The sequence below is a fragment of the Papilio xuthus genome, unplaced genomic scaffold (assembly GCF_000836235.2).
Source record: "Papilio xuthus unplaced genomic scaffold, Pxut_1.1 DF828780.1, whole genome shotgun sequence".
NCBI lineage: Eukaryota > Metazoa > Arthropoda > Insecta > Lepidoptera > Papilionidae > Papilio > Papilio xuthus.
The window spans coordinates 4,050,099-4,064,893 of NW_013529869.1; the positions used below are offsets into that span (position 1 = coordinate 4,050,099).

Consider the following 14,795-nt stretch of genomic DNA (forward strand, 5'->3'; position numbering starts at 1 on the left):
CCCCTTATCATCTTATAAAGGTTCTAGAAAATCGCCTTTTCGCTGCGTTCATTTATTATGTTTTGCAAGCCCACTTTTTGCACCAGTTTCATATTCCCTGCCTAAAACACGTACATAATAAATATATTATCGTTCCCTTATTAATTCAGCGGGCAATAAAGATTTGATTATTACTTACCAGCACGTGATAAATTTTTACATTAACTTTCCTCTGCTCACTCTTACCTTATTCTATTGAGTCCTATTTAATTTTCATATATATTATATAACCTTCCATATGAATTCTAGTATTCAAAATATGGTCAAAAAATTATGCTTATATGAATTGTAATATTTTAAAACAGGGAAAACCCTATGGCTAAAGAAACGATAAGCAAAACAAGGTAAATTATCTTAATCTTAGAATGAAATAAATCAAACAAATATCTCGTTTATTAACGAAAATATTTATTGTAATAAAAATGCTTTACATTTGATAATATTAATTGTTTAACATTATTTTAAAGAGGTATAACGTATTTAGTACTTAACATATTAAGCTAATGCTTAGAATAACTTTGTAGGTTACAATTGCATTTATTGTTAAAAAAAATTAAATTACACATTTTCTAAATAAAATACTCTTTGTCTCCTTCCTCGTTCATAAGTAAAGATGTTTTTACTTAGAATAAATTTCTACTTTATAACTTAAATATTAAAGTTGTTAATTGCACAATATCTTTCCACAATTACTGTGCAAAAGTTATGTTGCGAGTGCTTTGACAAATTTTAATCATGTTTAATCTATGACGAATTTCTTTTTACATAGACTAAAACAATAAAATTAAGCTGTAGTCTGTCCGTGGAAAGGAACGTAAACAACTGGTGCCGCTTTCTCATTGTCGGGGTTGAGAGAGGTGTAGGCATTGATCATTCGCTCTTGGATCTCCCAGCGTCTGCGTTCTCGCTCAGTTTTCGCTTTTCGGATGGAACTGGCCAGCGAGAATGAGAAAACGATGCCGATGATCTGTAAATTTAAAAAGTAAATAAGTTTTTTTTTATCAACTCAATAATAATAAAAATCTTTTGTCGTTTAAAACTAAATCATCAAATGTTTCAGTAATTGCGGTAAGCGCCATGACCTTGAGATCTTTCGTCTTTAAAACCCCACAAGTTCTCAGTCGCCTTTTTTGTATGGTATGTAAACTCAGTCAAGAAAATAGTATGAATTTTAAATAAAATATACCTGAATGAACGCTATAGTCATAGCTCCTGCACCCAAAAGGCCTGCGCTTTGATAGACCAAATAGATGACTCTGGGTAGACAACCATTTGCGTACAGTTTGGTGCACTCAGCAATCTCCAGACCCTCGAATTCAGTGTACCGGGACTGGGCGCAGCAGGAGTTGGGCACGGTGATGTTGGCGACTGAAATCCCGGTGATTCCTGAGGGGGTTTCCACCTCGCCCCAGTCGAGGTAGCTGTCCACACCGCAACAGTTCAACTGAAAAATATAATAAATAAATTAAGATATTATTCGAATCGAAATATGAAAATGGACCTAATATTTACTATTCTAAGTGATTACGTAATAAACTGTGGGCCACATGAATAAAAAAGTTTCAAAATATTAAAATACATATGTGAAAAATTAAAACAGTTTATCCAAAATATTCTATGTACATCAAAATAGTTAACTCATTGTACAAACAATATTTTGAAATATAAAAAGTAAAAAAAATGCTACAATTGTTCATCCAGACGAATTTTTAATGCTAAACAACTTTACAATTTACATCACAAAGAAATATTTATTTTGTTTCATATCGAGAACCTTATCTGCAATTTTTTTGTATAGATAATGAAGAAAAACAAAAGCACAATATTATCTTCTATCCACGAATTTCAACACCACAAGCACAAAATCTTTTTCATCGTATGTTTTGAAGTTAAAAGGACAAGCAGAAAATCAATGAACGAACACGGGTCTTCATAAATCGATAGAATCCTTCAACTTACCCTGCTCTGAGCGAAGTCGTACGCGGCCTCGATCTCTGGTTTCTCGTAGTAGTAGGGCAGGGTCGACCTGAGGTTGTCATCGAGCATCTCCGACACCTTCGCTCGCATCGCGTACGCGGTTATCGCCGCTGCCACTTCCAGCACAAGTACCACGCTCAAGATCACTGCGAACTGAAAAATACGCAGAGCAAAAAATTCAGACACGACAATTAAAATTAAAAGTACGTAAATAGATTTCCATAAGTTACATTAACATATATTAGAAACGCTTTTAACATTCAAAGATTTTTTTAAAACGGTTGAGTAACAATTTTTGAATTAGTTTTACACTAAGGGAAACCCTTAACCATTAAACGATTCTTGATATAGTAACACTTACAATGTTAACCAAGCAGGTGCTCTCCTTCAGGGCACCAATGCATCCGAACAATGACACGAAGAGCATGATAACTCCGATAACAATGATGAAAGTCGCCGGCGAGAACAGCTGGTCGTCCAGGAAGTAGGAGACATCGTGGTAGATCGCGTATATCGTAGTACCCACTGAGATTATGAGTGCTGATGTCAGCTGGAACCAAATAAACATATGTTAACCTGATAATGTGTTGGTGACATGATTAACCGACATAAAAAATCGATCGATTCGGGGAACAAAAACCTGGCGCACCAACCCCACCCAAAAAAAAATAATCTCAATGTTTTCAAGATATTGTGAGTAGTTATTTGGTTTCGGCATTCAAAACTGTATATTGTAATTAGGCTAATTATCGTTTAACGAAAAGTTTAGTTGTATTTAATAGGAAACTAATTTACATAACGTTTAATATAGTTATTGATTATACTTAGGAGTGTAATATGCGTCATGATGAAATGGCTAAGAATCAAATTACTTTGTAAATTAAATGAATAATTACTAAAGCACTTTGAATACGAAAAATATGTCTAAAGTAATTGAAGACTCATGGTCCTGACCTGAATTATGTTTAAACCATTATTATATCATACTAGCTGTCGACCGCGACTCCGTCCGCGTGTGATTAAAAATAGATGTTGGCCGATTCTCAGACCTACTCAATATGCTCACAAAATTTCATGAGAATCGGTCAAGCCGTTTCGGAGGAGTATGGGAACGAAAATTGTGACACGAGAATTTTATATATAAGATTTTTTACTTCAAATTTAGACTTCTACGAATCAATTATAGTAAAAACTGTAGTAAGCAGGTTTTAGGTTTAAAAAGATACATTTTTATAAACCATTATAAATAAGGCAAATTCGATAGTTTATCATGACTTTGGGAATATTTTGATGTGACTTACCGAAATGTTTTTCATATTACAATTGCAAAGAGGCATTATATGTGTTCTCACTAATGAACAAGTGCAGTAAATGAGTGTTTTATATAATTATTTAACAAAAGATTTCTTATTAACTAGAATTATTTGTTCGTTCCAAAATTAGTAATGGCGATAAACAGTTTACTGTGATTTTTCAACTGTGAAGCGAATGAACAAAAACATACTGTCATCTTTGTTTATGTAAAATATATTTTTGTGCAATTGACTTTATCTTTAAGACTTTAGTGGAACATTGAAATATTGCTGTTTAAGAAGTGCAAAGAAAATCATATAAGTACTGAGGATAAGAAAGTTATATAAGATAGTTTACATCTTGTTATTGGCCTTTATAAATGTTAATTATGAAGTATTGCAATAACGAGGCAGATATTGTAAACGGTGTGAAAAATCGATACCACCGCTAGTAAAGAATGACCGCACGACCGCTGTGACCTTGCCAACATTCAAGGTCACGCTACCTGGTTAAGACAATTGTATGGAATTACAAGCAAGTAATATAATAGTTAATACAATTTTCTATCCTCCTTTATCGTAGTTACCGTGCAAAGGTCACTAGGTACTTGTGCTCTCGTTCCAGTGCTCGAGGCAGGCCAACGAGTGTGTCCAACCATACCTACCTGGTCTTCAGGGCATCTTTTCGAAGATTCACCCCCCATCCCCGATAACAAAAAAGGTACTTGTGGTCTTATTACGTATACCGAAAGTATTAGTATCCCTTTCCTCTTATTTTCCTCTTCCTTATCCTTTCAAATAGAATGTAAAATGAGTATAGGCCTTCGTTAACTGATTCAATAGACGAGACGTAGTTATAGAACGCCTGTATTCATTAAAGAGGATGTATTTCCTGGATCGAGGCAGTTTATTCAGCAAGAGATTGGTGTTATGGCATCTACTACTTGTTAAGTTACGTGAAGTTAATCCAAGTGTTGTGTGCGATGACTGTTTTAAGCCTCTACGTAGTTTCAACTGCGTCATTGCTTCCTACTCGTATATGTAAGTGTACCGTAACTGTTCATTTACCATACAAATGATGCTTTGTAACTTTTATGCCTTATCTGGTTAACCATAAAAGTGCAAATATTGGATTCATACAGCCGTATATTAAGATAATGGATTTTTGTATAAACGAGATAAATTCATATGATATGGTTTTCTATGGAAATTACCTTATCAAAGGATATGTTTGTTTTAAATATTACACTATGAAACAAACTTTAATTTATTTTAGTTAATACTAGCTGTCGCCCGCGACTCCGTCTGCGCGGTATTAAATTACTTAGTAGCCTATGTATTCTTCCAGTTGCTGTACATTTATGCCAAATTTAAGCGAGATCTGTTTAGCTATACTGAAGATAACTTCTAACAAACATTCACCCATTTAGACAATCGCATTTATAATATTTGTAAGAAGTAAAAAGTAAGATTGAAAACATTAGTGTTTTACATTGAAGTCGACAGTAACGAACAACATTAATTAATGTTTAGTCTTAGACTTTAATTAAAGTCTTTTATCACAAACAGGTAAAATGGAACGACAAATTAAAAACGAATAAAGGTGACTGGAGGCCATTATCTTTGTAGAATAAACCGTTATATATTTAAAACATGTTTAATGCATTAAAATACTAACAAATTGTTAATTACCCAAGTCATACCCCAATCAGTACAAGATAAGATAGTAAATTGTAAAGATAACATTTCTTATTCTTTTATAAAAAGTACAGTCGAACCAAAAATAAGATTGTCAGGAAAAAAATTACGTTGAGTACCTATTTTTGGGAAATCCAATAAGACCATAAACATGGTACTTATTTATATATTTTAACATCGCATTATTTGTCGATTTATCCTTAATAAGTATCAAATAATATAATTATCATTATTATTTCATGTTATTCCAAATGGTTTTTTTTTTGATAACACACTTATTTGGTTACCAAATAACAATATAACCTTTAAAAGTGTGTGGTTTCATAACAACTACGTAATTTTAATTCCGTTTATGTTTCTCATTAAAAACTACGGAAACTGTTCCGAAATTGTGTTCCGAAAGCCTTTAATTTTACACCAAATACATGACGTCATGAAGTCTAGAAAGTCTTGATATTAGAAAATAGTCTTTAAAAATAGGTAAGACTTCAAAATAGGATATGATTCCTTAGTTACTTCACGGAATTGCTGTCGATAAAGAAACCTACTAAAATCAGTAAACACATAATCAGACTATATCTTGATAAGTATATGACGCATAATTTCGAGAATAAAAGAAAAACATGAAAAAACTTACCACAAATATAGCCGTAACACATAAGAGCATATATTTAATGCACCTCATTCCCACTTCAAGGTTATTCGCCATATTTACACTATATAAAACACGGTATGTACTCTTCGTGGCTCGTGAAACAATACTAACGCGGTAAAATAGTTTTCAGGGCGAAACTCTTTATCAGCAATGATAAGGTATCGCCCGCGCGACTCTCGAAGCCAGACTACACAATGCTATGAAAAACAATTTTTCTTTAACCAATTAACAACTACATATAAAGCTAAATGGTAATGTAAATACGCGTCGTTTTACGTACACTTTAGGACTTGCGTTTACGTGTACGTTTGCGTTCGGTCTGACTATTTTTAGCAAGCAGAGATACTTGTGTTTATACGTATTTAATCAACATGATTGCGCTTGTGGATGCGACACGGTTTTTGCATACATTATGCAATTACAATGATTCCTTCTACTGGAAAAGTCGCAATCCTCGAGATAGACCTTGTTTTAGTAATTTTACTATTATTCTTTTGGATGTAGACTAAATTCCGATACGAAACACTTATTTCACAATAATTTATTCGTGTAAAATCATGTGGAATAGCTTATTTTAGAAGAAAAAAACATTAGTTAACATTAAAAAAGATAAATTAAGATGGCTCTACAATGGAATTAATAATGTTACTTCACACAACAAAAGTCGTAATGATTTCAAAACATATATTTACAAAATAAAAGATTTTAAAACACTTTTGTCTTTTTTACTATTAAAACACATTCTTTTGTTTTAAAATCTTTTACGAGATCAAAATATATTTTAATAAAACAAATAAAGTTTAGCTGGTGATTTGCAAACTTTTTTTGTTTATGTCTTACGAAATCAATATGACTAACTGACTCTTTTAATAAAATGCTTAAGACGATCGCATAAATTTAATTTTTTCTCATTTATATTGTAGGTTTCTATTGTATGAAATATAAGTGAGTGCTTGATGATGAATATAATAAATAACTATAAAGATATATAAACACGGCTAAACACTCACGTAGCGCCACCTACTAGTTTAGAGCCCATCGGGGGCCCTTCGTCAGGATGAGTGGTACTGGTATTGGTACGCGGACGCGGCCCGTCGCTCACTGCACTCAGTGAAACGGCCGCGTCCACGAAAAAATACCGGTACCACTCATCCTGATGAAGGGCCCCCGATGGGCTCTAAACTAGTCGGTGCCGCCACCGGACGAATATACGTGAATGTTTAGCCGTATTTATATATCAACTATAAAGATTTGTACCTGTATCCTAGTGTTTCCACGGCCAAAAAAGTCAATTACAAAAATGGCAGTGGATGGATTTATTACATCTAATTAAAACCTCTTTTATATCAGCCTTTGTAAACATAGTATATATCTTTTTCAAACAGTATAAAATGTAGAATACATCGTGTTTCAACAATCTTAAAAATCAATAATTATGTGAATCGTGCAAGACCTTTATTTTAGTTAAGCTACTTTAATCCACTTAACTATAGAAGTTAAAAATAAATAGGATTACGATGGATGGATGATGGATACGGTCAGTTAACTTATAAGGAAGGTTTCAAATAAATTGACAGATACTTTGAAGTTTTAAATATTTATTGCACATAAATAAGAATATAGTCAAAGCTCTTGTAATTAAAAAAAATAACTTCAGAGCGACATCTGTTAAAACAATCATTAACTATTGGACACTATATAACTTTATTTTTTATGAAAAGAGACTAAAAACATTCGAAAATTAAAAAAGTTTTGATGTGATTTCATAATACTTTCATTACTAGTATATGAAATAAATATTAAAAAGTAACTATTAATTATTATGTTTAAACTCTTTTAAACTGGCCCCTTATATCTTTCAACATATGGAATAGTTATGTAATTAAAAAAAATTAACTCATATTTATAACGGCATCAGTAGCAATATAATTCTGGAGATAATTCTACTATGCAGCCATTAACGCTAAAAAAAAAATAACCCAGGTATCTATTTCTATGTCATCCTAATTTAATGTTGAGTGGTTAAAAAAAAGATTTTGTTTTATTAAAGATTACTAAAATAATATTAATTCAATAAATTAACAACCACACTCCTCTCGGACGTGCATTCCTGAATTTACATTTCAATATTTCCTAAACAACATAAATTAATAACAATTTTCTATTGTTTAAGCTATTTTTAAGGGAAGGCGTGTTCCTGCCTAGATATCTTGGCCAGCCATACCGCCCCCGCTACCGCCAACGCCTGAAAAACAAATATTGATATTATTACATACAATTTATAGTAAAAGACGTCAAAAAGACACATGATTTTGCTAAAATAGAGAAGTGACCGCCGCCCATCTGAAAGTAGCAGAAGTGTTGCTTTTAGCGTTGCGTGTAATTGAAAAGAGGGGGTGACGTACAAAAAGAGAACATCCCAAACAACCTTACTACATCCCCTCCCCGAACAAATGTAGCCTTTCCTACGCATCCTTCTCGTTTTGAAAGAAAAAAAGTGGTGTAAAGGGGAAGATAGCTAGAGTTTAGCCTCCTGCATACACACTTGTCAAACGATACGCGGAATTGCTTTCTATACGTACAGACTTTTGACACTTTCAGTCTTTTCATTTGTTGTTACAATTCTTTTAAATCAATAAACAATCTATTCTTTACACACACCTGTAACAAAACCATGAAGATTCCAGTGATGCCGATCGCAGCGGCGTGGGATTGAACCCAGGAGCCAAATGCGTCGGTACAGCCTACGTTATATGCGACGGTGACGTTGCACACGAATGTTTGGATCGTGCCGTACACGTGGTCGCAGCAGCTGACTGGCACGCCGAGTGTCTCTGTCGTGCCCAGGGGGAGTAGCCAGTCACTGGCATTCGCAACACCGCAACATGAGAACTGAAAAAAGAGAAAAAAAAATGCTCAATTAGTATGTGTTTTTCTATGCTATGTTACTACACTATATCTATGCCAAATTTCAGCGAGATTCATGCAGCCGTTCTGGAGATATATACCTTTAAACAAACATCCATCTATTCATCCAAACATTCGCATTTATAATATTAGTAAGAAGTCAGATAAAAAGAAGCATGAAAGTAACATGTTAAGGATAGGATATGTTCAAAGAGCTGATGAATTTTGTACGTATTTTTTGAGAAAACAAAACAATCAGTGGCACAGTTTAATTAACCAGCCATGTTTTAGTAAAAACAAATTGTTTAAATTTTTTGTACACAATACATACATCTTCTTGCATTTCATCCCACAGTTTTGTGACGCCGAGGTTTTTATTGGCACCGTACAAGTCCATTGTGCCCATCAGTGATTGCTGCACTAGCGCCACCGTGTTGCCCTTCAGTGCATACCCAGCGATGCAAGCTGACAGTTGGAATATGAACATCAGGATCATTGAACCTGCAAACTGAAATAAAGAAGATCTTAAATTAATGAATTTTGCCAGAAATCTCTATAGAATAATCGTGAAATGGAAAAGTTTGTACGTAAAAAAATGAAAAATGTATAGATATGGGAGTTGTTTTATTATTTTAATTTCCAGAATACAATTTGATAGACAATAATAGGAATTTCGAAAGCAAATAATCAAAATACCTTTATAAATATTGGCCTGTATGATATAAGATCTTATTTGAAAAGTTGCAAGAAATTAAAAAAAAAATCTAATCTAACTATAATATGTTTAAGTCCATCGCATTCTGTTTTATTCAAGGGCTTCGCATATATTGGTATGGCTTTATATTGTGTGATAGAGAACTTTGAACAGTAGTGAAAATTTGATACAAAACAGAAAATACGCCGAATCAAAGTCTTAAATGATAAACGACGAACAAACAGCTTGCATAAATTATGAGCAACCGATAGCGACTAATCTCTTTCACATATTTATTTGTTCAAAATTTGCATTTCATACGTAAGTTGGTTCTGATAGTACTTATTTACTTTTAAGAGCTTCTATTATAACAAGCCACTTAGATTAATCTTAACAAGAAATAATTAACCCTAGCCATAGACACGAAGCTTATAAAATCATGTCGGTGAAAATTGAACCTAACTACACATGACATACGAGCATACCTAAGGCATAATAGGCACACGAAATCCTAAATCCGACCCATCCAATGGAAAAAGTTACATCAAGTTACAAAGGTTTGATTTATCGTTCCTTGTGCGTACTGCAAAGGATTGGAACAAGTTGCCGTCGCGACGTCAATTTATCCTTCCAAGTAGGGGCCTTCATGAATATCGATTAGTGTTTCACCAACAGGTGAAACATCTCCACTGGCCACTACGTATCATTTAAAACATAACAAACCTGCACAATTACGAAAAATACAACTGTTCTTCCAAATCATTTTATTCTATCTACATCTTGTCTCTATTTCTAATTTTCATACGTGGTGTTATTTTTACCTAAAAAATGTCTTCAAGTCTAATCAAGTTTAATGATTTATGTTATTAAATTTTTTTTTAAACAATAAAATATGTACTTAACTTCATTACTACAAGTAATTAAGATATTTTTCATCTAAGAACATATGATACGATTCATCTTTTTCATCTAATTTTTGGAGGTTAAATAACTATTTTTACTTTACATCACATGTTCACAGTTTAGTAAACAATCTCTTTATTTCTATGTAACAAAATTAAATGTAACCATAATCCATGTTCAAATTAACCGCTTCAAGCGAGTCTGTATTGTCATTGAAAACGCGCGCTGTCATAATGTATGATAAAAATAGATTATACAGGTGGCTACGAAACATCACAGGTAAATAAATATTACGTCCTTGTATTTCTTGGGTAATAAGGTACTTACCGCCATATTCATGTAATAATTCTCCATATAAGCTCCATAGAATCCAAAGAAGGAGATTATGAATATGATAACTCCCGTCGCAATGCAAAAAGCAGGCAATGAGAAAAATCTCTCCGAAAGGAATTCATGGTAACCATTGTAGGCGGATTGCACAGAACTACCCACAGATAATATAACAATACCCGTTATCTGAAACATAAATCACTTTCAATATCACTTGCATTTTTTTTATTAATTTTATAAATTCGAAAATCGAACGCACTGGCACAAAACAACTTACCAAAAAAAGAAAGTTTACTGTCACCAGCGTGTATTTGACAGTTGTGAATATTTTCGACCACATTTTGATTTATTTTCCCGACACAACGCAACGATCGCGCTATACGTCCTCGTGACAAGTTAATGTCGTATTGTGTAGTTCGAATATTTTTATCAGTACAGTAATCTTGATAAGGAAAACAAGCGGATTTATCTTGCCCGCCGCTGCCGTTGCCTCGATTGAGTTTCCACAATTACCACCATACCTCACGTCATATGATGCCTCTAGTACTTGGAAACCAAAGAAAACTATATTACCTCATTTATTAATTATTACTGCAATTAACAAATGCAAGTGTAATTAATTTTGATTTATGTTGTCATTATGTTTCTTAGTTTCTATTCCATTAAATCGAAACTTAATTATAGCACATTATGTTGCATTTTTTAGGCAAAATTGTTAAATTACATTTAGTAACTTATATAAAAATAAGAACAGTTAGCTACGATCTACGAGGTAGCTACAATAGCGCTAAATTACAACTTTTCCATATTTTGCGTTCCACATAATTCCGACAATCTTACTATTAAATGCGAAAAATTAGATGGCATGGCAATGCATGTTTGTTAGAAGGTATCCCCAGAACAGCTCAACGAATCTTGATTAAATTTGACACACATGTAGAACATAGTCTAGAAGAACACATGGGCTAATAAGTTTTTTTTTATTTCACGGGGACGGAGTCTAGGGCAAAAGCTAGCCTACTTATAAATTAAAATGCACGAAACTTACTAATTAGAATTGTTGTAAACTTATTGTAAATTTTTTCACTGTAAAAACACCACTGAATTATGATTTTTTAATTCCAAAAGGATGGAGGTACACACCACATCCAGTAGTGTAATGATAAGAAATATACATTCGGTGAACAATAAGGTCTAATTTACATAGCTATCTGCCAAGTTTTTATTACACTAATTGGTTACCACATAAAGGCAGGATTGCTCACTCGTTTAGCGAATGCCTTTGTTAAATGACTGTTCGATGTAAATACAGCCCTGCATACAAAATATTGAAACGCATCAATGAATGTTACTCAAACGTAATAATTGCTATGAAGACACTTAATTAAATCTTTTTTGGAACCTTAAAAATTAGTCATGATTTTTGTCAATTTATCTTATAATAGATTTTCATAACTTATTTATTTAATTTTTTGTTTGTCTATAAACTTAGGTATTAGATTTTTTTTTAATTCTTCTTTTCTATCTCCATTTAGTGTTAAAAATAAAATTAAAATAAAAACAATATTTTCTTTAAAATATTTATTTTAACGAAAACAAAGGAACTATAAATTGTAGTAACAAGATTTTCTGCTTTCACAACATTCAATCCTATTGACTCTATTTCTAATTAAATTCGAAAATAATAATAAAACTTGTAAAACTGAATATAGATCGGTCCAAAGTACATATATACATACATATTCGATGTTAACATTAAATACAATGAAAGACTATATAATATCTACAAATATAACAACTCAGTACGACCACTGACCATCGTAATCCTAATTTAGCTAAAATGCTTAAAACACTGGCTTAATCTAAGACTCCAATTCGACTTCCTCGTACTTGGACCTCCACGCCAACCAGCCGGATGCGACAGTGATCAGCAGCTTGAAAAAAATATATCATGTACTAACTCACCCCTCATTTAGCCCACATTCGAACCCCTTAGTGTGGACGTACATATCCAACATTACTTCAAAAAAAATATTATATTGCGTGCACGATAGCATCAAAGTAAAAAGTGTCACCCCTATACATGTCTTTACCCTTAATCTAGGTGAATTATCACAAGTTTTCACAGCCATAATATTAAAAAAAAATATTTCATTAAAAAAATTATAGTTTATGACAACTCGTGGTGATGCCAGACGAATGAAATACGGCTGGAGAAAAGCGCGCGCACGAGTAAGTAAAATTGCTTTCTTTACGTCTCGTCAAATCCAAGCTAAAGATGATTGTATGACACCAACCTGAACACCGGTGACTACTGCCGCAACAACACCGATGACATATGCGTAGTAACTCAACCATTCGCCGAGCGCGCTCGCGCAGCCAACGAGGTAAGAGTTGGCTGTAGTGCAGACGAACGGCGAGACCGTGCCGTAGTCGATGTGGCAGCAGCTAACCGGGATGCGATCCCGCGCCCAGTCGTTGCGACCGGCCACACCGCAACATTCGAACTAACGGCACAAACAGATTTAAAACTATGGTAGAATACTAAATACCCCTGAACTCTAGAGTCCGCGCGAGTTGTAACAGTGGTAGAGCACGCTTTAACATGTTCGCACGAATTGGCCCGACTCGCCCGGTGAAATACCACGACCACACAGAAGACAGGCGTCAAGTGGAAGCAATTCCGCCTACAGTCTGATGAGTGTGCGTCCCGGAGGCCTAATTTAGTCCTCTTTCCCTTCACACCCTTTTCCTTATAAGGAAAGGATGGGAAGTGGAAGTGGACTTTGCGGATGAGAGGATGCATAGGAAGGGAAAATATTTTCTTTCTGCGCATCCTCTCCTACGTTGATTAAAAGTAGGCAACGCATATGCAATTGCGTATGTCTATGGACAACGGTCACTTCGCTATTTCAGCGATTTCAGGTGGCCGCTCGCTCGTTTGCCACCTTATGAAATAAAAAAAAAATTAAAAGTCTCTTCGCGCTGAAAACCAAAAAATAATAAACGCAGCAAAAAATGTGTATAACACAAGAAAGCTGTTCCAAAAACCTTACTTCCCTCGTTTTAAATTTTAATTTAATAGCGAATAATTAATTACTCATAATACTTTAATCTCAAGTAGAAAACTTACTTCCATTTGCAAATCGTCCCATAGTTTAGCGATGTCTCGCCGTGTTTCGTAAAACTGCACGCTCTGTATCATCGGAGCTCGGATTTCCGAAACGGCATCATTTTTTAATCCGAATGCTACAACCGTCATCGCGATTTCAAACACCAAAGTCGTCAGCAAAAGTACTACATACTGAAAACATTATTAAAATTTTAACAACAAGAAATGATGCTAAGAAACTATACGACCAATAAACTACGACTATAAAATACAACTTTCGACATTTTAGCTTTCATTGCATGTAGTTAACTAAAAAAATATTGGAAACAAATTAATCAACATTATCACCAGAAATACTAACTCCAGCGATACTCTTAATTCAGTGTGTAAAAGAAACACCTACCGCAGCAATAAAATAAAAGTTTTCAGAAACAGCGCCATAAAATCCTAGAAGTGAGGTCAGGATTATGATCACGCCGGTAGCAATGACAAATCCTGGCAGTGTGATAAACCGTTTAGTCAGTAACGTGTTGTAGTATGAGTACTCAACAACCGCTACTATTCCAACGATTAAAAGAAGAACTCCCGTTAGCTGAAATAAATATTTTAAGACATCCTATATCGGTTATTCTTTTTCAATTGATTTTAAGTAAGTACTGACTAAGATTTTAGCCACTCAGCTCGTACCGCTTTTATTCTAAAAAATCTAGCAAGATAGATTTTTGAGTTTCCTAAAAACTCTCTTACCCAGTAAATAGTATTTACACCAGCTAATGTATACCTCACGGACTTTAATACTTTAGGCACTTTCATTTTTTTTGTCAAATAATTCCGTTAAGCTAAATGATTTTTAACGTACTAAACGAGTTAAAAATAGAAGTTCGCTATTGAAATGGTTTTTATCAATCTAGTATCATCAATATCTTGGTTATCTCGACATATTCTTCTCGTGGTATCAATTTAGATATTCATAAATATTGAACGCATTTAGGTTTCTTTAGATTTAGATTTTTTTCCTTTTTGTTGGTAGTATCTATCATTCATCTCTAAAATCAGATTATAAGATAACGGTTGAACTAATAAATATACAATGGCCTGAAAATTAAATATACCTATTCCTTAAAGTTTAAAATTAAATTTAACTTTACAGGGTCGATTATGAATTGATTTATTTTTTTCCGGCATGGT

At 33.6% G+C, this 14,795-nt stretch overlaps 3 protein-coding genes across 3 annotated transcripts; all 3 read right to left on the bottom strand.

Annotated features, from left to right (window-relative positions):
* Positions 1–586: 586 nt before the first annotated feature.
* On the bottom strand, positions 587–5,987 carry LOC106128543 (CD63 antigen). The gene is made up of 5 exons (XM_013326979.1): positions 5,644–5,987; positions 2,378–2,566; positions 1,999–2,169; positions 1,226–1,483; positions 587–1,006 (listed from the first exon to the last, which is right to left on the bottom strand). Exons 1-5 carry the CDS (start codon positions 5,713–5,715, stop codon positions 824–826), a joined length of 873 nt encoding a protein of 290 aa, XP_013182433.1. The 5' UTR covers positions 5,716–5,987; the 3' UTR covers positions 587–823.
* Positions 5,988–7,569: 1,582 nt separating this feature from the next.
* LOC106128578 (tetraspanin-4) lies at positions 7,570–11,677 on the bottom strand. The gene is made up of 6 exons (XM_013327040.1): positions 11,544–11,677; positions 10,773–11,041; positions 10,493–10,681; positions 8,900–9,076; positions 8,323–8,553; positions 7,570–7,906 (listed from the first exon to the last, which is right to left on the bottom strand). Exons 2-6 carry the CDS (start codon positions 10,833–10,835, stop codon positions 7,841–7,843), a joined length of 726 nt encoding a protein of 241 aa, XP_013182494.1. The 5' UTR covers positions 10,836–11,041; positions 11,544–11,677; the 3' UTR covers positions 7,570–7,840.
* Positions 11,678–12,115: 438 nt separating this feature from the next.
* Positions 12,116–14,503, bottom strand: LOC106128300 (leukocyte surface antigen CD53). Its single transcript, XM_013326616.1, has 5 exons — positions 14,355–14,503; positions 14,011–14,199; positions 13,629–13,799; positions 12,793–13,002; positions 12,116–12,429 (listed from the first exon to the last, which is right to left on the bottom strand). Exons 1-5 carry the CDS (start codon positions 14,418–14,420, stop codon positions 12,358–12,360), a joined length of 708 nt encoding a protein of 235 aa, XP_013182070.1. The 5' UTR covers positions 14,421–14,503; the 3' UTR covers positions 12,116–12,357.
* Positions 14,504–14,795: the final 292 nt, after the last annotated feature.